Source organism: Chionomys nivalis, chromosome 5, assembly GCF_950005125.1.
Source record: "Chionomys nivalis chromosome 5, mChiNiv1.1, whole genome shotgun sequence".
Lineage (NCBI taxonomy): Eukaryota > Metazoa > Chordata > Mammalia > Rodentia > Cricetidae > Chionomys > Chionomys nivalis.
Window position 1 is genome coordinate 84,065,093 of NC_080090.1, and position 22,048 is coordinate 84,087,140.

The following is a 22,048-nucleotide window of genomic DNA, read 5'->3' on the forward strand; positions in this document are numbered from 1 at the left end:
GAAGGAGACGTTGAGAGGCCTGCTCAGACTGGACTGTGTGAGTTTCAGCCCAACAGCTTGGTTCTTGGCAAAGTGTCACAGTAACCCAAACACACTGTTCTTGACTTCAGATCCCAGACACGCGGTGGGGTACTTCATTGCTCACCATCCACAGATGCCACCCATGGTCACTGACCACCTGATTTTGCCCCTTTGCCCCTCTGCTGATCTGCCCCTTCTGTGTTTCTTCACTTCAGGAAAAGCCTCCCTCACCCAGGAACCCTGAAACTTCTCTTTTTGTATGCTCCTTTTCCTTCCACACACCCTTGGCTTCCTCTGGGGGACCTATCATGGCTCCTGCACACATGACCAGTTTTGAGTGGATCCCTTTCCTTAGGACCTGAGCTCAACTACTTACCCTGGAGTTGTTTATTCTTTCAGGCTTTCTGAAGTTTGAGAGCTGGGAACTATCCCCACTTCCCTCCCAACAGACATGCACGTACACACACAGACACACAAAGGCTGAGTAAATTGTGGAACAAAGAAGAAAACTCACCAACAGGATTGGAGGCTGAGGTTCCCAGTGGAGCTCCCTTTGACCTCAGGACCTGTCTGGTCAGAGCTCCATGCTCTTCCTCTCCACACCTCTCTCCCAATCCTCACTGCTCCTGGGTGCTGTCTTCCAGGGGTTTCCACAACAACAACATCAAGGCTATCCCAGAGAAGGCCTTCATGGGCAACCCCCTCCTGCAGACAATGTGAGTACTTCTCCCGCTGCCCTGTTTTAAAGGATGGAGGTCGTGGGGGTGGATAGACAGGATGCCTCCAAAAAGAGCCAGCAAGGCAGAAATGGGGGGGGGGGGCTGTTGTTCTTTCTGAGTCTCCACCCAGAAGAGTAGGAATCTGGAAAGAAGTAAGCATCTGAACTGGGACTTGGGTGTTTCTCTTCCAGACATTTTTATGACAACCCAATCCAGTTTGTGGGAAGGTCGGCTTTCCAGTACCTGTCTAAACTGCACACGCTGTAAGTGGGTACCAGAGGCTGCTCCTCAGTGCTGCCCTCAGGGCTTCTCCCCTATACCCTTCTGCTTGCTCTCTTCTGCCCTCTACCTGTGGACCTCTCCGTGGCCAGGCACCACTCAGCTGGAAGGAGAGGCCTTCAGGGCTATAGACGCAATACTTTCTCAGACCTGTCCCCATATTGGCTGGAACTTATTGGTTTCCCTCAGCTCTCACATGGATGAAGAGAGCCCTTCTTCATACTTAGGGGCCTTTCGTTGACCTCTTTGGTTTTGTTCGGCCTGCGGGAGTTGCTCCCTATATATCCCCAGGGAGAACAGTGGACAGGGCTGAGGTTCTGGATTCTCTGTGTCCTAAGGCTGCTTCTCCAGTGCCCTGTGGCACAGCTTCCTAAGCCATCTTTCTCACGCTGAGCCTGAAGGGCAGTCCTTTGTTTCCTTCCCCCACTCTTCTATTCCAAGCCCAGGGTCCCACCCACTTCCTAAAAAACAAACCTTCCATGGACTGTTCACAGCATGTTGTAACCTCACTCTGCACAGCTAACCTCCTCAAGACACGTGTTTCATTCTCGTTTCCAATGGCATTTCCTCTTCAACCCAACCTGGGAGGTAGGTACTTCGGTCCATTTCACAGCTGAAACCTGAGGTGCTCAGGTACTGAACAGGCGTGAGCCCAGGTCCTCAACTTCTGCTATTGGGCACACTGTTGGATGCCATTCTGCTTCCTCAGGGTCTCTCACACACTGTTTATTTGTGACAGGGTTTCCTGTGGCCAAGGCTAACCTTCAACTGATCCTCTAGCTTCCACTCTCCCAGGGCTAAGACTAAAGGCATGTGACATCCCTCTCAACACTTGCCTCTTAAAGTAAACATTTGTGCCAGGAGTAGTGGTACATGCTTATAAGCTCAGCGCTCTAGAGGTGAAGGCAGGAGAGGTTCAAGGTAATTTCTGCTATATAATCTGAGCTACAGGAGACTCCATATTGAAAACAAATAACAACATGGGACATTTCCCATGTCCCTTGTCTGGGTTTGGTTTTGTATTTTTGCAAGTCAAAGGCCTCAATGCTGGAGTCACTGGGCTTAATCTTTGCACTTCTGGACCTGGCAGGGCTGTGTCAATTTTAAAAAGTGACTGGGAGCTGGCATGGTGATGCACGCCTTTAATCCCAGCCCTCAAGGAGGCAGACACAGGTGGATCTCTGTGAGTTAGAAGCCAGCCTGGTCTATGTAGTGTGTTCCAGGACAGCCAGCCAGAACTATATAAAAGAGAGACTTTGTCTCAAAAAAAAAACAAACAAGCTATTGGATCCTACTAAGCATGGCTCAACTTCCAATGGGGCCAGAGTAGCTAATTTGAAGGAGACCTAGGGAAGATGGCATTTTCCCAAAGGTAATGCCTATGTAGAAAGCTGAGGCTGAGAGCACAGATGTTGGCGTGCCTGACCCACCCTCCAGAGCCTGTTTTCTCTGTTTGCAGATCCTTGAATGGGGCCACTGACATCCAGGAGTTCCCGGATCTCAAAGGCACCACTAGCCTGGAGATCTTGTAAGTGCATTCCCTCTGCCTCCCCCGGGGACTCCTCGGCCTCCCTTCATCTGGAAGGCTGTCCAGGCTGCTCCTCTCACTATCCCTCCCCTAGAGTCTACCTCTGCTACTGGCTCAGCCCCAGGGCCTTGGCCATCTCCAGAGGTGGCACTGCCTCCAGGCAAGGCAGGGGCAGCAGGATGTGGGGGAGGAGGCTGGCATTCCTCTATTGTGCTTAGATTTGTCAGGTCTGGCTTGAGAGCTCTTAATCCTGAGCCATGGTGCATGAGGACAGAGGATGGGAGCAGGGTTGTGAAACCCATTTCCTTTGATTTTGAGAGGCTTGGTTCCAATGAAGCCTTTCTTAGTGTCTCCATGCTATACTCTGGATCCTGGGATAAGTATATCATAGACCCTCAAAGTACTCAGCATCCTGGGATACATAGTACATAGCAGACCCTCAAAACATATCAAATGAACGAAAACAAACTAAGCAGGCACCCCACGTGAATGTTAGGAAGTCAGCTCCTTGCCCACGCCACACAACTCATTCATGCTTCTGCTGGGGCCGCCACTCTCCTCTGTGCCTCCATTGTCCTCTTCCTCGCTCAGTGGCATGTGGAAATTTTTCCATGAAAGTAATAATAGTTTCCCAAGGATGACCTTGGCCTTGGAGTCTTTCTAGGGCTACCCTGAGCCTAATCCAAGCCCATTCTCCAATCTGCCCTCACAACCCTCTGCACCCCAGCCTCAGGACCTTCTCTCTTTTTTCCCATCTTGTTCCCCTCCCCCAGACACAGGGAGAAAAGTGTGTACTGTGTTCCCATGGTTCCACTGGCGCTGTTTCCTAGCTACTCATTGCCATGGCTGTCCCTCCCCTCCATGGCCCCAAGAGCAGGGAAGACTTAATCTCTAAGGCCCAGTGTTTCTGGGACCATTATGAGGGTGGGCTATGGATGGAGTGAAGATATATGAGTAGATTTAGATCTGTATGGATCATTAGACAAGCAGAGTCCATCGATCGGGACCCTATTTCTCTCTGCTTCCCACCCCAGCTTCCGTAGGCCAGGGGAATGAGGGAGGGGGCTACTTTCTGTTACCATAGCCCTACCCCCTGCCCTGTTTATCCCGCGGCTTCTCTTTTGTCAGCTCTGTCCTCCCACGGACAGTATCAGGTCCAGTGCTAGAGACGGATGGCTGGGAATGGCAGGGTTCTGGGCTTGGTGCCAGCTCTGTCTCTGTTCTCCCTACAGGACCCTGACCCGTGCAGGCATCCGGCTGCTCCCCCCGGGAATGTGCCAGCAGCTGCCCAGGCTCCGAATCCTGTGAGTGGCTCCTGATCATTCTCCAGTCCTGGCATTGTACCGCTGGCCCCGTGTCCCAGGGAAAGCCTCTCCTGCTTCTGTCGTACTTGGTCACATCTCTTTCTGGAGAGTGGTCAACATAGACTCCTGCTGAGAATCTGTTTGGGAGGGACTGTCCTCTCTTGCTCAAGATAAAGGACTTGAGTGTCTGGAGTCAGAGCTGAGTGGTTTGAGACCAAGTGTGCTTCCCACTAGCTATGTTCATTTGGATTCATTCTTTAATGTCTCTGAATTCCAATGTCTCCTTTAAAATGAGAGTCAATTTGTGAGACTTGAAAACAGCTCTGTTTAATGTACAAGTCTCATAATAGGGCTTCCAAACGGCATCGTTCAGGCAAGAGAGGTTAGCTATCGCTTCTGGTATTCTGAAGATTCTTAAGTTGCCCCAGTTTTTCTTTCCCCCTATATTCTAGCTTCAGTCTTAGACTGACCCCTCTGGCTCTTCCAAACAGCTCAAGATGGGTACATTGATATCTGGGGATGTGTCTATTAATTGGCGGTGTGTTTTTAGGCAGGTTCAATGCTAAGGTCCGAGGCCTCATATTCCCTGCCTATGGGAAAGGTTGGGCCAGATGTTCCCTGAGGGCTCCCAGCATTCTTCTCTGCCAGCTCCATAAAGGGGGCTCTGCTTCCATGGGTGACAGTGGCCAGCTTGTTCAGTGATGCCTGTATTTCCAACTGACTGCTCCAGCATTCCACACCCCAGTTTTGGCCTCTCTCCTCGTCTCCATGCCCCTTACTTGGTGCTCCATTTCCCCAGGATGCTCCCAGGGTTCTGCAGGTTTACCTGTTGATAAGGCAGCCCTGCAGTAAAACAAAAGGCCGAGTTGGTTCTATCTAGGCTCAGTAAGGGGGTGGGGCTTAGCAGGGAGGAGGGATGTGAAATCTAAAGGCAGAGATTGATACTCGACCACGAGAATGCCGTACTGTTCCTGCAGGGTCCTCGTGACCATCAACTACTTGACAGAAAAGCATAGCCCTGACCACGGAAGCTTTTTCCTGACCCCGCCCCTGCCTTCACATAACCACTGCTTCACCCTGAGCTGGGTTCTGTCTCTTCCCCAGGGAGCTGTCTCACAATCAGATTGAAGAGCTGCCCAGCCTGCACAGGTGTCAGAAGTTAGAAGAAATGTAAGTCTGGGGACGATTAGGGGCAAAAGAATGCAAGGGGGGCTCTTGGCGGGTCTGTGGGGAGGGGCCCAGGAGCTGAAGCTCCAACCCCTCTTTCTTCTCAGTTTGTTGGACCCAGATGTAGGGCTGGGAGCTCAGTAAGACCTGGGCACATCCTGAAGGACTCAAAGTCGATGATACTGCTAGGAGCGGGTGCCCAAAGGAGTCTTAGGATAGTTCTTGAGTCAACAGCAATACCAAAAGGCAGTTGTGATTAGAACCAATAGAGGGCCAGGGCCACCAAGGCACTCTGTGTGAGACACAAAAAGTCTTCAGGGGAACTAAAAGCACCCTCGGTTTTGTAGCATGCGCTCTTATGTTCCACAACCCATCAACATTCACACATATATGTGTGCTCATGAACACAAAGATAATACATGATCATACATGGTCCTCCAGCTTCACACAGAAAAGCTTACTTTAAAATTTTCCTAAGCTCCATTTGACCACCTCCTTAAACTACTTTCTTAAATAGTTTACTTAAAACTACTACAGTCTCTTTAGTTCCTCATAGCTGCCCCTGATTCTAGGCAGGGCAAATGCTTAATGGGGCCATGGCAGGGAAGATATATCTGGGTCTGTCCTGTTTGTCTGGGTGACAATGTCTTTGATATTGCTGGAGTCCAGGAGCTATCGTCTGTTCTGACAATCAGTCGACCGAGTTCAGTGCAGTCACTTGGGTGTGCAGTCACCAAGGGCTGGGCGTGCTCTGAGGCCAGGCTAGGGTCCAGAGGACCCATGGCTGTGCGGGAAAGTGGGGGTCACTTAGCTGGGCTGGGAGCCAGGCCCGGTGGGAACCCTGGAAGCTGACTCCCTCTTGGGCCACAGGGATGGTTTTTGTGGCTTTGTCTCCTGACCCACTTACCCAAGGCAACCGGATCTCCTTGTGCTCCCTCTAATTCTGGTGACTTCCGCGGGCTGGGCCTTTTTTCCTGTGCCAGAAGAAGTGGGGGGCTCTCCTTTCTTCCTTCCAGTGCTTGAGGGGCATGGAGCAGAGCCAGAGTCTGGGCCTGCAGGCTCATCTAGTCTCTCTTGCTGCCCTAGTGGCCTCCAACACAACCGGATCTGGAGAATTGGTGCCGATACCTTCAGCCAGCTGAGTTCCTTACAAGCTCTGTGAGTACCTGCAGGACTCAGGGGTGCCTTCTGGAGGACCCCATGTCTCTTCCAAGCTCATTCCCAAAGAACATGTGTCCAGTTTAAGCACTCATGACATGTACGTGTATTTCTTCTCCACTGCCCTTTCACGTACACACATACACATGTACACATGCACACGCACACACACACATACACACGTACACATGCACACGCGCGCACACACACTTACACGTGCACACGCGCACACACACATACACACGTACACGTGCACACGCACACACACACGTACACATGCACACGCACACACACATACACACGTACACATGCACACACACATGCACACATACGCATTTCCCATCTAGTCATGCAGACCGCTTCTCTAGCTATTACCCAGGAAGTCCTGAGGCTCTAGAGCCAAGACATGATGGCTGCATTCCAGTTGCTACAGCCAGGTTGGGAACTAGGCAGCTGTAGAAACCTTCCTCAAAAGGATAAGGCCACTGCTGCTTCAGAAGACCAGGTGGAAAGTATGTGAGAGCAAGCCCAAGACAGGCCCAGGATAGGAACAATGCATTCTCCGCGGGTTTCTGCTCTCACCTATCTCAAGCTTTCTGTTCGCAGAGACCTGAGCTGGAACGCCATCCGTGCCATCCACCCTGAGGCCTTCTCAACCCTGCACTCCTTGGTTAAGCTGTAAGTGTGCCTTGACCTCTCTTCCAGGATGCTAGGGACCAGTTGGGACCATGGGCTGGCAGGTGGTACAGGAGGGCCACCACTGAGCAGGGACTTGTATAAATGTTTCACCACCCATCCCAGGGAGGTCTGCACAGCCTAATCAATCTTCCTAACAGTGTGTTTGACACATGGCGAGGCCTGCTAAACAGAGAGCCTGCTTCCTGCAAGCTCTGGAATATCATCTGCTGACATCCTGCAATGTTTTGGCAGCCTTGGTCCTCATCACGTTCCACTCCCTCACTTCTACCCTGGCCTCTATGTCCTCCACATGCACCAATGGAGAGAACGTATGTGCCAGAACTTTTCACTCTGAGAGGACAGTGGCTGACAGAACTCAGGGTCTCAGAGAGCTACAACGCAGTAGGGAGCCGTGGAGTCTTTACGTCACATAGGAGTCAAGCAGAGAGTATGCTGGTCTGGGGCATGGTCACAGTGTTAGGCTGAAAGGGCCTCTGACCTGGTTGCCACACACTGTGGAGCAGGTTATTAACTATACAAGAGTTCTGTCTGAGGAGCTGGCATCCTACCTGCTTGCTTGCCAAAGGCATTCCCACCCACACAGGGCCCCTTTCTGAGCCACATGGACTCCTCTAGGCTAGCTCCAGCTCTGGCCTTGGATCTTATCCTGCCACTACCACTTCACTGTTGACATCTCTAACGTCTAGGAGGAGTCACCTGCTTAAGGATTGTCCATGACTCCCACGTGGCACGCAGTCCCCCCTCCCTAGTCTGTGGCTCTCCGGGCTCTAGGCCTTGGTCTTGTAAAACTCTCACCTCCGTCTTCCCTCTGATGTTTGCTATACTCCTGCCAAGGAGGTAGGACAGATATTTTTATTCTTTGAAAGATGAGGCCATTGGAACTTGGGCAGCTTCGTGACTCTCTTTGGTTACACAGTGAGCTGGTGATGGTGCCAGGTTTCCTGCCTGCCAGTCCAGGGCTGTTTCCACGACGCACAGTCTGTGGCCCTAGTGTTTGCGTTGGATTCCTGGCTTGGTCTAATAATGTCTCCAGGGGAAGTTGTGTGTGTCCTCACCTCTGGCTACCAGACAGGTTCTGAAAGGCAGAATGGATGACCCAAAGTCTGCTTAGGTCTGGATGACTAGCTCTGTTCAGCTCTGTCTGACTCTGGCCTAGTCCATCATCAGAGAAGCAAAGGGAATGCATGGGATACAGGCGAAGAGCAGAGAGGGTCTCCCAGGAGGGTGAGCAAGGGTTCCCAAATGGGAACCAGACACAGCAGCTATAGGTGGGACTCTGTTACCTATAGATTGGGACAATTTGATATTAAGCTAGAAGAGCCACTGACATATAGCTAGCACCCAAGGTTTGTTGAATGAGTGGATGGCCGGGTTAATAGAGGGTTGTCTTTAACGCCTTCTTAAGCAGCCTTGCCACAGGGCTCACACTGCCTCCCCAGTGCTTATCTTCTGTTCTTTGCTGATTTCCTTTTTTTTCATCCCAGCACCCTGGTCACATCCTCCACAAGGCCCTGTCCCCTCAGCAGTCCCACTGACTGCCAATAACCCTGATCATCCACTGTCCTAGGGACCTGACCGACAACCAGCTGACCACGCTGCCTCTGGCGGGGCTGGGAGGCCTGATGCACCTGAAGCTCAAAGGAAACTTGGCCCTGTCTCAGGCCTTCTCCAAGGACAGTTTCCCAAAACTGAGGTGAGAGCGTGGCTTGCCCTATACCTAAGGAGGTGCGTCCCAGACACCAGTCTCACAGGGAGATTAAAAAAGCCACAGGGTCTCACCCTGAGAATAGCCTGGTAGCCTAGGGTTTGGCTTCACTGCCCTCCTCCTCATCTCCTCTCCCTACTTCAGCCACCAATTTAAAGGCACAGAGACTGTAGGAAAGAAGAGCGCTGGTGTAGAGGGCCCCGGGACCTCCTTTTTCCTGGCCCTACACAGTCAGGCTGTCCCATCCTTACATAGGCATCATCTGAGGTACAGAATCGGGGCAGAGCCCAGGGCACTGATGAATGGAAAACAAGCTGCACAGCCAGTCCCTGGTGCTAATGACATCCAGGCTTCCTTCACGTAGTGGCGGCAGCCGTGCAGCCTGTGTGGCCCAAGCTTTGTCTGCTGCAAGCTAACGAGATGCCCAAGGCGTCTGTCCTCACCCTCGGAGGGCACAAAACCCAGTTCTGTTGTGCCAGGAGCTGGGAAGGAGACAGGGTGTTGGTTTCACAGAAGACAAGAGTAAAGAGTCACAGGGGAAATCTTGGATTTGGGTTTTTTTTTTTTTTTGTAAGAGAGGCTGGAAAGATGGCTCAGTGGTTACAAGCTCTTGCTGTGCAGTTATAAGCATACAAGTTCATATCTCAGACCTATATAATAAATTGGGATCCCATACATGCTTGTAATCCCAGCTCCGAGGAAGGCAGAGGCAGGGAGAAACCCCATCTTAACGAAATAGGCAGAGAATGATAGGGGAGAACACTGGGTGCCCTCTTCTAGTCTCTGCATGTGTTCATAGGAACATGTACACATACATACACTCAGACATAGAGAAAGGAAGGTGGATGCTGTGCATGGCCCTACACACTTGGGTAGTAGAAGAAGGAAGATGGGCAGTTCAAGGTCATCTTTGGCTACACGTGGAGTTTGAGATCAGCCTGGGCCACACAAGACCCTGTCTTAAAAAAGAAAAGGAAGGCCGGGCGGTGGTGGCGCACGCCTTTAATCCCAGCACTTGGGAGGCAGAGGCAGGCGGATCTCTGTGAGTTCGAGACCAGCCTGGTCTACAAGAGCTAGTTCCAGGACAGGCTCCAAAACCACAGAGAAACCCTGTCTCGAAAAACCAAAAAAAAAAAAAAAAAAAAGAAAAGGAAGCAAAGAATGGAGGTAGGGAAGAACAAGAAGAGAGGGGGAAAGAAAGAAAAGGCAGAAAATAGGGAAGGGGGAAAGAAATAGAAAAAAAAGAATTCATGCCCCTCCCTTTCTCCAGCACTTGGGATCAAACCCAAGAGCCTGTGCATGTCAGGCAAGTGTTCCATCGCTGAGTCAAATCCCAGTCCCTGCCTCCTATTGCCTTCTTAAGTATAGAATAGACAAGAGTTACTACCAAGGAGGAACAGAGCATCCTGAATGTTGTGTGATCAAGGGAAATTGCCTCCCACTCTGAGCCTGCTGTGGGGACTTCTAAATAAATGGACAGAAGTCTTTCTCCCTTTTGGTTAAGACAAATTATGAGAAGACTATAGTCTCTCATCAGACTACAGAGCCCTTTGGGGTCAGCAATCAGGCTATAAGACTCATCTAAAGAAAGGTCCAGAGCAGTGGTTCTCAACCTGTGGGTCTTTACCCCAAAGGGGTCAACAACCCTTTCACTGGAGTCACCAAAAACCATTAGAAAAGCAGATATCTATATCATGATTCATAACAGTAGCAAAATTACAGTTATGAAGTAGCAATGAAAATAATTTTATGGTCGGGGTCACCACAGCATGAGGAAGTGTATCAAAGGCCTGCAGCATTAGGAAGGTTAAAACCACTGGCTTAGATGGAGCTGAAGAACAGGTGCAGTGGGCATCCGCGCTGTCTTCGATCCCAGACACACTAAGGCAGCCTGTTCCCCACCCTAGGATCCTGGAGGTGCCCTATGCCTACCAGTGCTGCGCCTATGGCATCTGTGCCAGCGTCTTCAAGACCTCTGGGCAGTGGCAGGCTGAGAACTTTCACCTGGAGGAAGAAGAGGCACCGAAGAGGCCCTTGGGTCTTCTTGCTGGACAAGCTGAGAACCACTGTGAGTAGTCGGGGACCTCGGGCTGAGGGTGTCTAGGGCACTGGAGAGGAATCGCGAAAGGAGGTTTAGAGAAGAATTAGTGAAGATGTGGGTGACCTGGAGGAAACTGTCTCACTGTTTGCACACTCATGAGCGCTTGCTGAGAAGGAGAGACCATAGGACGGGAGCGGGCGTGTCAACTTCTTCCTGACCTTTGCAGGCCCTCGCATGCACCAGCTCTCTCGCTCCCCTATCCCATGCGCCACTCACTACATCCTAGTGGCAGCCTCCTTGCAGTGCAGATTCCTTTCGGGTGTTCTCAGAGAAGCTGATTGATTAGTACACCAACCGAGTCAATTAGGATTAAGTTAATCCAACTAAACCTGTTTTCAGTGGGGAAAACCACCTTCCACTATGTCCTAGAACAAAATGGGACATTTCAGGGATCATTGCTCCCACGACTGGATGTCCTTTGCCTCTCTCCTGCCTACAAGTCCAAATGTGAAATTTAGATGAGCACTGAGTACACAGCCCTGCAGAGTGGGCAGGTTGTCTTGGGCCAGGTATGTCTATTTCTGGAAGAGTTGGGGTGAAGGGAAAGTTGGAGGTAGGCAGCCAGGGGGTTCTGAGGGATTTGTCTCTAAAGGATATCTTAGGTAAATGGGAGAGAAGAATGTTTTCCTCTCCCCGGGCCCTGTGTTCCCAGCCTCAGACAGAGTTAGGATAGACAAAGGGTTATTGCCTGTTGGACTTCATTTTCCATCTTGAACATCCCAACATCTCAAAGAAGCAGAACAGAAAAAGCATCAAATCTAAAGCTGAGTGTAGCACTGCCACTCACCTGGTACCCGGGATGCCAGAGGTGAAGGCAGGAGGATCAGATGTTGAAGGGTAGTCTTATATGAGACTCACTTACAGCACCTCATGCTGGTGTTGTGGTATAGACAGAACTCAGTTCAAACCCAACTACGCCATGTACCATTCGGGTTGCCTTCAACATGTTTTAACCTGAGTTTTGTAGTTGTTTTTTTTGTTTGTTTGTTTGTTTTACTCTTTGGGGCCCCAGCTCCCAAATAAATACATGGAGACTTATTCTTAATTACGAATGTCTGGCCTTATCTTGATTTGTTTTTAGACAACTTTTCTAACTTAAATTATCCTGTTTCTCTTTAAATGTGGTTTGCCTCTGAGCTTTTTACCTTTCTTTATTCTATTTACCTTTCTTTCCTTCTTACTCCATGGCCGCCTAGGTGACTGGGTGGCTGGCCCCTGGCATCCTTCTTTCCTCCTTTTCTCGCTCCTCCCTCTTCTTTCCCTAGATTTCTCCTCCTATTTATTCTCTCTGCCTGCTAACCCCACCTATTTCTCTCTCCTGCCTAGCTATTGGCCATTCAGCTCTTTATTAGACCATCCAGGTGTTTTAGGTAGGTAAAATAACAACTTTACAGAGTTAAACAAATGCAACATAAAGGAATGCAACATATCTTTGTATCATTAAACAAATATTCCACAGCATAAAAATGAATGAAGCCCATCTTAAACTAATATTCCACAACAGAGTTTAATTTCCTTATCTTTCAGGGGGAAAAAAAGATAGTACATGTCTCAATGGCTGTGAGGGAGGACTGCATGGCTGTGAGGGAGGACTGCATGGCTGTGAGGGAGGACTGCATGGCTGTGAGGGAGGACTCCATGGCTGTGAGGGAGGACTGCATGATTCCATACAAGGCAAAGTGTGTTTGTCAACACTGCTTTGAGAGTCAGGGACACATACTTGGGGATAGTGTCCTTGTATAATCTAGACCACAGCTTACGGAAGTCAAATACTGTACTGTCTGGGGATCTCTGAGAACTTCCCTCCCAGTGGATGGAAACAGGAGAAGCATCTCCCAGAGAAGGTCCAAGCTCCCAGGAGGAGAGCACAGCATCTAGTGGGGCCAGCAGACGTCTGTCCCCCAGGGACAGTCCCGGATGTCTGTTGCATACTCCTTGGGGGAGTGGAAGGGGGCTGGAAAGAGGAATGGAAATTTTCCTTCCACAAGGTGAAACTTTCCACTGGGCTTAGGTCTTGGAGAACTACAGGCCTGTTGAGTTAGTGGGCTGCCTGCTGCCTGTAACAGGAGCTAGGGCAGGGCCCCCCACTTCCTGTGAAAGCAAAGGAGCAGAAAGAAAGCCAGGAACTGCTGTTCCAGCCAGATTCGATTTCCTCTCCATTTGAAGAGTGGTTACTTAACACCTTGGCCATGACTTTCCCAGCCTCAGACAGTCTGTAGGCTTCACTCCTTGTATTTCATTCATGCATTCTGATAGCAAAGAATCACTGCAGTCCTTTCTGGGGTGCATGGGCAGGTGGGGAATGAACAGTAGAGAAGGAAGGAAATGGCCAGGACTATGGGGGCACACCCTGGCCTTCCACCTGCCCTGAAGCTGTCCAGATTAAGGGCAGCCCCACAATCTTCTGGCCTCCTGGGAAAGCCCTAGCAGATGGGGAGAAAGGATCTACACAGGAGCCAGACGGTGTGAGCCAAAGACGGAGACAAATACAGCAGGATCATCTACTTATTCCTCTGTGATGGAGGAAGCTGATGGGGCACTGAGGCACTTGAAACATCAGACACCAGCCTCATTCTGGTGTGTGTGGGTGTGGGTGTGGGTGTGTGCGCGCGCGCGCGCGCGCACGCACATGCAGGTGCATGTGGCTCTGAGAGCCAGAAGTTGATGCTGCAAGTCTTCTTCTATTACTTCACCTTATTTTCTAAGTCAAGGTCCCCTACTGAGCCCAGAGTTCACCACTTGGCCAGAATAATTGGTCAGGGAAATACAGGGATCCTCCTGGCCCCTTCCTGCATCAGAGCTGCGGATAAATGCCACGATGCGGATAAATGCCTAGGGCTGTGGATACATGCCACGATGCCTCGGGCTGCAGATACATGCCATGATGCCTAGGGCTGCGGATACATGCCACGATGCCTCGGGCTGCAGATACATGCCACAATGCCTGGCTTTTATGTGGCTGCTGAGGATCTGAACTCAAGCCTTCATGCTTGCTATTGAGAAAGAGGTTTTACGTAGTCCAGACTTGCCTCAAATTTGCTTTGTAGATGAGGATGACCTTGAACTCCTGATCCTCCCACCTCCACCTACCAAATTCTGGGAACATAGGCATGCTCCGCCCCATGCCCAGCACCAACATCCTTCTTAGCATGTAGTGTTTGTAAGTAAGACATGGAATTGCAATGACAGGCTGGCTGGAGGAAGAACTATGTAGTCACTAGCTTTCCTCATTAGAGCAGCCACCAACCACACTCTAAGCAGCACTCGTGGACTAAAGGTGGCTCGGCCCAAGAAAATGCAGAATATTGAGAGTGAAATGTTCATTTCAGAGAACTAGAAATACACAAAATCCACAAGCAGAGAACATGGAGCTACCCAAATACTGACACCCATGAGCAGAAATAGATACACAGGACTGTTGGGTGACCAGGATCGAACAGTGAGGAGAGGCATAGCAGCTTAGATGAGTGTGTGCTAATGACACACACTAGACCCAGGACATTAGCCACTTTCTGCTTTCCCTTCTCAGATGACCTAGATCTGGATGAGCTCCAACTGGGCATGGAAGACTCAAAGCCACACCCCAGTGTCCAGTGCAGCCCTGTTCCAGGTAAGATGGATATGGCTGGGGAGCAGGGGAGGGAACAGCCAATCACCTGAATGAGAAGTCAGTTAGCCCGTCTACGGTTGTGCTGTAGATATTTTCTCTGCCCAGTGCTAAATCTGCTGGGTAGGAGCCTCTTCTAAGCCTGGCAGAGACTTAGGTGTCTACCCAGGGGAAGCAGCGGGATTGGGAAGGGTCAAACAACCTTCACACTAACCGTTATGCACCTAGAAGAAGTTGCTCTCAGAAGAGAGATGTGAGGAATGGCTGGGGCTGCCCGGGCTGCTCTTTGAGCATTCCCTCACACACCACAGACTCAGAGAGCAGGGGTGGGGGGGCGGGGTGTGTGTGTGTGGGGGGGTGTGCTCCAAAAGAGCACCTTCTCCGACCCATGAAGTGTGGGATCTCTCTTCATTAAAATAGAGTGGGAAAACTCCAGTGTCTCGGGATAATTCCTAAAGTACTGTCTGACCCTTAGAACTGAGGAAGTCTCCTCTAACCTTGAGCCATGGGGGGGAGGGGGCTCTTTTTCCTTGATGGCACACAACCTAAGATTTTTTTTTAAGTGTGAAGAGTTCCTTTCCTGTGTATAAAATGCTAACAATTAAATTAGTTAGCATTTACTTAGCAAAACAATTAATTAAAGGCATGATGATGCATGCCTTTAATTCTAGCACTCAGAAGGCAGAGGCAGATAAACTCTGTGAGTTAAGGCCACCCTGGTCTACACGGCAAGCTCCAGGACAGCCAGAGCTACATAGTGAGAACCTGTTTCAAAAAACCAAAACCAAACAATAAAATAAAATGCCAACAGGCCATGCCAAAAGACAGCAGAGTGCTGCTTGGGCCAAGAACTGTTGAGAATAAACACAAAGTGATGAACAGTTAGCTGTTTCTATTCATCCCACCTCCATTTTCCAGTTTCCATACTTTGTTGGCGTAAGCCCCTTGCCCTGAAAGTTTTCTGGCCTGACCTTGCTCGACACCATCTCTTAGCGCTTAGTGGCAAAAGTACGCCCCCTCGTGTCGGATTGGGGAAGGGAACAGCTGGCATATTTTGCCAGAAAACACGTTTCACTAGCTCTGCCTCAGTCAGGAGCTGCATGTCTGAAAATCAGCAATCGACAAGGATGAGGTAAAAGAGAAAGTTCTGGAAAGCAAGGTCCAACTTCAACTTGCTTTAAAAATTGCTCACACAAGCGGTCAAATAAATTACTGCACATCATATGGTGCGGTGTTTATTATGCAGCTATTGGAAATATGTTTTTGAGGTTATGAGGAAGTATGCTAAGCTTAATTTAAAGAGAATAAAATCTCAACTTATTTTAAATAATACGTTAAAACCTGGAAGGAAATAGGCTAAAATAATGAGTTCTTTTTGAGAGGTGAGGTCATAAGCAGCTTAGATTTTTCCATGTTATATTTTCAGATTTCCTACAATTACCATCTATTATTTCATAATCAGAAAAAATGTTTTAAAAGTAGCTCCCACAGAAATCTCTTAAATTCCCAAGCTACCTAGCAATACTTTGAAAAACAATTCTGAAGCCAAAGGAGATGAAGAAATAATATGCCCAAAGTTATACAAGGTGACTTAAGAATGGGCACTGGGGAGAGAGATGGAAAAACGCCAGGATCTTTCCCATCTAATGTGGAGTCAAGTTGGGAAACTCCAGAAGTTCAAAGGTTTTTTTTTTTTTTTCTTTTCTTTGTTTTTAGTTAGGGCTTCGCTATAATCTCAGGCTGGCTTCAAACTTATCATTCTCCTGCCTCGGCTCCCTGAGTTCCAGATTACAGGTGTGAATTACTATACTTGGCAAATTTTTCTATATTTCCATTATGTACTTTGTCTCCCAAATACTGAATGCCTGATGAACATGCACTGTGGTTAAAGCAAGGGAAACCCAGCTTCTGCCTACTCGGGACTTCTCAACTGTAGAAACTTCAGTGATTGCTTGGGCAGGGTCACCACCATAAGTGGTTGACTCTGGACAACTCTTCATTCCAGGACTTCTCTTCGCTCCTGTACACCAGTTTGCTACTCATGTCTCTCCAAGTCTTGTGTCTTTGGGAAAACTGTGTTTCTTAGCATTCCCTCAGGTCTGGGTTTGCATTGTACCATGCATACACTTCTGCGTATTTTCTTTGCAGCTTCTTCATACGCGTCCCACCCCCACACCAGTTCCAGGCATTTTCTGAGGAGACCAAGTCTGCAGTTCTAAGACCAATTCTCTACTGTTAGTCTCTTTTGCATTCATTAGGAGTCGTCTGAGCGTAGTGCCTGGCGTTGCCAGTGAGCTGGGTTCTGGCAGCCCCTGCTCTCACCTTATGTCTGTTCTCTCTCACAGGTCCCTTCAAGCCCTGCGAGCATCTCTTTGAGAGCTGGGGCATCCGCCTCGCGGTGTGGGCCATCGTGCTGCTCTCAGTACTCTGTAACGGGCTGGTGCTGCTGACAGTCTTTGCCGGCGGGCCCAGCCCGCTGTCCCCAGTCAAGCTTGTGGTAGGTGCAATCGCAGGCGCCAACGCCTTGACGGGCATTTCCTGCGGTCTCCTGGCCTCGGTGGACGCCTTGACCTTTGGCCAGTTCGCTGAGTACGGAGCCCGCTGGGAGACCGGGCTAGGCTGCCAGGCTACGGGCTTCCTGGCCGTCCTGGGGTCAGAGGCATCAGTGCTGCTGCTCACCCTGGCCGCAGTGCAGTGCAGCATTTCTGTGACCTGCGTCCGGGCCTACGGAAAGGCGCCATCGCCCGGCAGCGTCCGCGCAGGCGCACTGGGGTGCTTGGCGCTGGCCGGATTGGCAGCCGCGCTGCCGCTGGCCTCGGTCGGGGAGTATGGCGCCTCGCCGCTCTGCCTGCCCTACGCCCCGCCCGAGGGCCGGCCGGCCGCCCTGGGCTTCGCGGTGGCCCTGGTGATGATGAACTCGCTCTGCTTCCTCATCGTGGCTGGCGCCTACATCAAGCTCTACTGTGACCTGCCGCGGGGCGACTTTGAGGCCGTGTGGGACTGTGCCATGGTGCGGCACGTGGCCTGGCTCATCTTTACAGATGGCCTCCTCTACTGCCCCGTGGCCTTCCTCAGCTTTGCCTCCATGCTGGGCCTCTTCCCCGTCACCCCGGAGGCTGTCAAGTCTGTCCTCCTGGTGGTGCTGCCTTTGCCTGCCTGCCTCAACCCACTGCTCTACCTGCTCTTCAACCCTCACTTCCGGGATGACCTTCGGAGGCTCCGGCCAAGCCCTCGGTCCGCGGGGCCCCTGGCCTATGCTGCAGCCGGTGAGCTGGAGAAGAGCTCCTGCGACTCCACCCAAGCGCTGGTGGCCTTCTCGGATGTGGATCTTATTCTGGAAGCTTCTGAGGCTGGGCAGCCTCCTGGGCTAGAGACCTATGGCTTCCCCTCAGTGACCCTCATCTCCCGTCAGCAGCCAGGGGACACCAGGCTGGAGGGAAACCATTTTGTAGAGCCTGACGGAACCCAGTTTGGGAACCCACACTCTCCCGTGAATGGAGAACTGCTGCTGAGGGCTGAGGGAACCACGTTGGCAGGCCGTGGCTCTGCAGCCGGTGGAGTCTTCTGGCCCTCTGGCTCTCTCTTTGCCTCTCACTTGTAAATATCCCTCCCCGTTTGTCCTCTCCCCTCTCAATGATGGCTGCTTATATATATATATATATAAAAACAACTAAAATGGCCCAGCAGGATGGCCAACCGCCCCTGGCGCCATTGTTCTCTCTCTGTGGCCTTAACCAGTGAATGCTTCCAGGTCTTGTTTTGACTTGGCCTCTTCAGCTTCACTGTCAGTCTGGATCTTCCCTGTCAAATTCACTTCTGTAGACTAGAGACCTGGAAATTTGCTTAGGAGAAAGGGGGAAAGTAAAATATAGGACCATAATCAGGCAGAGAGACAGGCATGGAAGAGAACCACCAAAGACATGGGAGTATCTCCTCTATGACTTGTGGGTGGGATATAAAATGTGTTATGTCCCATTGCTTTTGGCCTATGCCATGCAAAAGCGCTTCCTGTTCAAATATGCTATGAAAGACGTTGCATATCATGTCCCTGTCTTAGTGTCCTGGGGTCATGTTAGTGTCTAAAAGGTCCTGAGATTTAGAACCTTTTAACTTAATTACTGCAGCAGTTAAATTTTTTTGACAGGTTTCTGTTTGCGTTTCCTGAAATACTTACAAATATCTCACAGAACTTAGCTCGGTTTTATCCCAGGGGGCTTATCTTTACACCAGAGAGCGCTACCCAGTGACATCACAAGATGCTGCCCTCCTTGAATGCCTCTAAGAAGCCAACCTGGGGTAAAGCACCTGAAGTTACTAATGATTCCACCGTCTAGGAGAGACTCTTCACACTCTGCTGCCCACCTTCCTCCTCCTACCAGGCCAGAGACCTGGAGGAACTTGCCTCAGCCCCACAAGGTAGGGCAGGAAGAAAGAGACCCTTGTGTGTGCTCCCGTACCACATGACCCAAGTACCAATGAAATTTCTGCTCTCAGCATGACAGAGTTCTCAGGTTCTGGCAAAGTACACACTGGGAAGTCTGCAGTTCTATGGGCTCTCCCTAACTCAATGTTACCTTTGGATGGTTTTACATTGTTTGCCTACTGCCACAGCCTGGACCTCTCTTCTCATCCCAGTCCTATTCCTGGGAGTGGTGGGCAACCCAAGATATTCGTGTTGTGGGTATTTCAAGGGAGTATTGTAGCTATCTGGGACTCCTGGGTGCGGTTGAGTGACTACGGAGTGCCTCCCGCTCCAATCCAAACACAAGCATTCAGTCTCAGGGGAGAAGGTAAGAAGTGGGAGAATTAAAGCCTCAGGATTAAGTGATTATTGCTCCTGGGAACCCCCAATATCATTTATATTGAGAAGACTGAGTGTGGATCCTGAGGCCCAATGGAGCTCCATCCCTGCCTGAATCCTGCTGTGATCCTTAGCCGAGTCCTCCAAGATCTCCACCTGTAAAACAAGCTGAGAAGTTCCTTCTCTAAGTTTACTACTTATCTTTCCATAGCTTAGCTTCTTTGCTCTCTCACTCTGCCCTGCTCCAGTGCCCAGATTCTGGCATAGGTCAATAAGTGGGGTGGAGGAAAGAGTCAGCCAGAGGCCTTGCATGGAGACTGAAGCATTTCTAAATCCCACATGACTCACTAAGTAGCCCCTGGATTCTTGAAGACTCCGAAGCAGAAAAAGCTACTTTATAATTTCTTAGAGTGCTCTCAAGGGGTCAGTTTCACTAAACGACGGCACCTTTATTTATCAGGGTTATGTGTTTCATAGCTCTAGGTTATTATGTTTCAGGGGGCCTGATCTCTTTATTTCCCCAGGATGATCAAGAACCCTTGGTGGGAAAGGTCTTCTTTTGTTTTCCTGAGACTTGGTGGTCCTCTGAAATTCCTCAAGGATGGCAAAAATTGGTATTATTTTGGGAAACCTTGATTTCTAGAAAGTCACCCTAGATTTTGTTCTCTCTGTCACCACCACTATGGGATCACTGGTCCCTTTGGAGTTAAGGAACCAGCCTTGAGGTAGAGTGGAGTGTCCATATGTTGGTGGTCGGGGAATATAGGAATTGTTTCTTGAAGATGTCTTCTATGAAAGTGAGCCAGTCCTTTTGGGCTGCAAGCTGTATGTGTCACTGCTGTCACCTTACTGTCTGCTTCTAAAGATGTGGGCATCAGCCAAAGCTGGACTTTCCAGTAAAGAAGAGGCAAGGGAGACGGAAATTGAAGGTGTCCTCGGAAAACATTCGAAATGTCTAGTGAGGAGTGGTGGTGCATACCTGTAATCCCAGCTTGTGGGATGTGGAGGCAGAAAGATGAAGAGTTGAGGTCATCCTCAGCTACATGGTGAGTTTGAGGCTATCCTAGGCTACATGAGACTGTCTCAAAACAAACAAACAAACAAACAAATAAAACCCCAAAATCCTAGTTTATGTACATTTGCCACAAATATGATCGAGTAGTAAAGTTTCTTTGGGCCTTGATTTGGGCTAAATTTCTAGCATGTCAATATGTTACTCCTTCTGTTCTCTCCATGTATCTTCTCCTAAGCAAATTCCCAGATCTCCGTTTTACAGTGTTTAGATTTGACAGGAAAGACCATGTGTCCGCGATTCCTCACAGAATGGAAAACTAAACTGTTCAGAGCACGTGAATCCTCTGCTGTTGTTGTGAACACAATCTTCCCAATAGTTCCATGGGAAAGAATCCACTCCAGGGGCTAAGACATTGTTAGTAGAGATGTCAGGACTTGGTGTGCACTTCCTCAGGCTCTGTGTGCTGTGCCATTAGCTAGTGCCAACCACAATCTTCTCTCAGACCAAGGAGAACTTAAGGTGCACCATGGTTTGCTAAGCATCTCGCCAAAATAAAAAACCAAAAAAAATACAAGTGTAGAGCTAAAAATGCAAGAACATGAATTAGAGTTTCTTGCCAGGCCTCTCTTCCTCTTTACTGCTTCTCCTGTACCTTTGGGCTCCCTTATCCAGGAAGAGTAAAGGCTTAAAGAGTAATGGAGGAGAAGAGGGAAGAGCTGGGGACAAAGCAGAAGGCATGTGGGGACAGAATGGAAAGAGGTAATAAGAACCCTGACCTTCCTAGCACCAATCCCTCAACTACCTCTGCTCTTGGGTTACCAAGTTCTCCTACCTATGACCACCACCTCTCCATCCCTTCTGAGTTCCAGTCCCATGCCCTCCCCAGCCATGTGAAATATAAAAATTGTCGAGATGTAAATATCCGGGTTCTTCTGTATAATAAAGCACCGATGAAGTACCACATGTGTCCTTCCACTCTCTTTTGCTACCCTGGGGGAATCATGGACGTGACAAGAGAAACAAAACCTCATGGCTTTGGGAGGGTCAGGCTCCTCACACTCCCTCTTTCTGAGTTCTGGGACATTCAAACCACAGTCCAGGAATCAAAAGCAGTTTCAACTATCCATGCTGAAGTGTCCTTGGTGTGCACGGGGTCAGACAGAACAGAGTCTAAAGACAGCCAGGAGCAGCTTGGGTGTCCTGTGTCTCAGACTCTGAAGTCTTATCAGCCACAAGCCTACTGCAGAGGTCTCCACCCAAGAATCAGTTTTTTTTTAATCGGATGAACTTCCTTCCCTACTGTCTTCCTTCCCCAGAGCCTTGCTTCAGAGTATGATGACATTACCAAGAAAAGCAGGAGCCCTTTCTGGGAAAGAGAAAGAGATAAAAGTTGGCAAAACCACACAATCCTGAGAACAAGATGCTAGTTCTAGCGTGGTATCAGGCAGGGTCTTACTGTCTTGGTTAGTGTTTTGACACAAACCAGAGTTATCCCAGAGGAGGAACCTCAACTGAGAAAATGCAGGCGACTCTGTAGAGCATTTTCTTGTTAATGATTGGTTTGGGAGGACCCAGGTTGTAACGGCGTAAACTAATGCAGACAGATTGTAAAAATATATACAGCTTTAATGGGGAAATAGACTTACAGAACCACCATCAGTGAGGTTCCGCTGCAAACTTAGCCAAGGCAGGCAGGGAGGGGTTAATTGCTCCGGTGAGCAGGCGGGGCAGAATGGGCCTGTGTGGCCGAGTGTATCTCGGACTCCGCACTGGGGCCCCCGAGTCATGAACTGAAAAATGGCACCTGGGAGCGTGCTGTGTTAGCTAGCGGGCTACGCGCTTGAGTCGGGGGCAAAATAGCCCTACGTTGGACGCCAAAATGTAACAGCGTAAACGAATGCAGGCAGATTGTAAAAATATATACAGCTTTAATGGGGAAATAGA

General features: G+C 49.8%; 1 protein-coding gene across 1 annotated transcript in view; it reads left to right on the forward strand.

Moving 5' to 3' along the window:
* Positions 1-21,018, forward strand: part of Lgr6 (leucine rich repeat containing G protein-coupled receptor 6) — a 118,943-nt gene extending 97,925 nt beyond the window's left edge. Inside the window, exons 8-18 of the mRNA XM_057770622.1 lie at positions 666-737; positions 932-1,003; positions 2,479-2,547; positions 3,780-3,851; positions 4,956-5,021; positions 6,105-6,176; positions 6,783-6,854; positions 8,443-8,568; positions 10,488-10,648; positions 14,211-14,291; positions 16,634-21,018. Of these exons, the coding sequence (XP_057626605.1) occupies positions 666-737; positions 932-1,003; positions 2,479-2,547; positions 3,780-3,851; positions 4,956-5,021; positions 6,105-6,176; positions 6,783-6,854; positions 8,443-8,568; positions 10,488-10,648; positions 14,211-14,291; positions 16,634-17,889 (2,119 nt within the window). The 3' untranslated portion in view covers positions 17,890-21,018. The remainder of the gene's footprint in view (positions 1-665; positions 738-931; positions 1,004-2,478; positions 2,548-3,779; positions 3,852-4,955; positions 5,022-6,104; positions 6,177-6,782; positions 6,855-8,442; positions 8,569-10,487; positions 10,649-14,210; positions 14,292-16,633) is intronic.
* Positions 21,019-22,048: the final 1,030 nt, after the last annotated feature.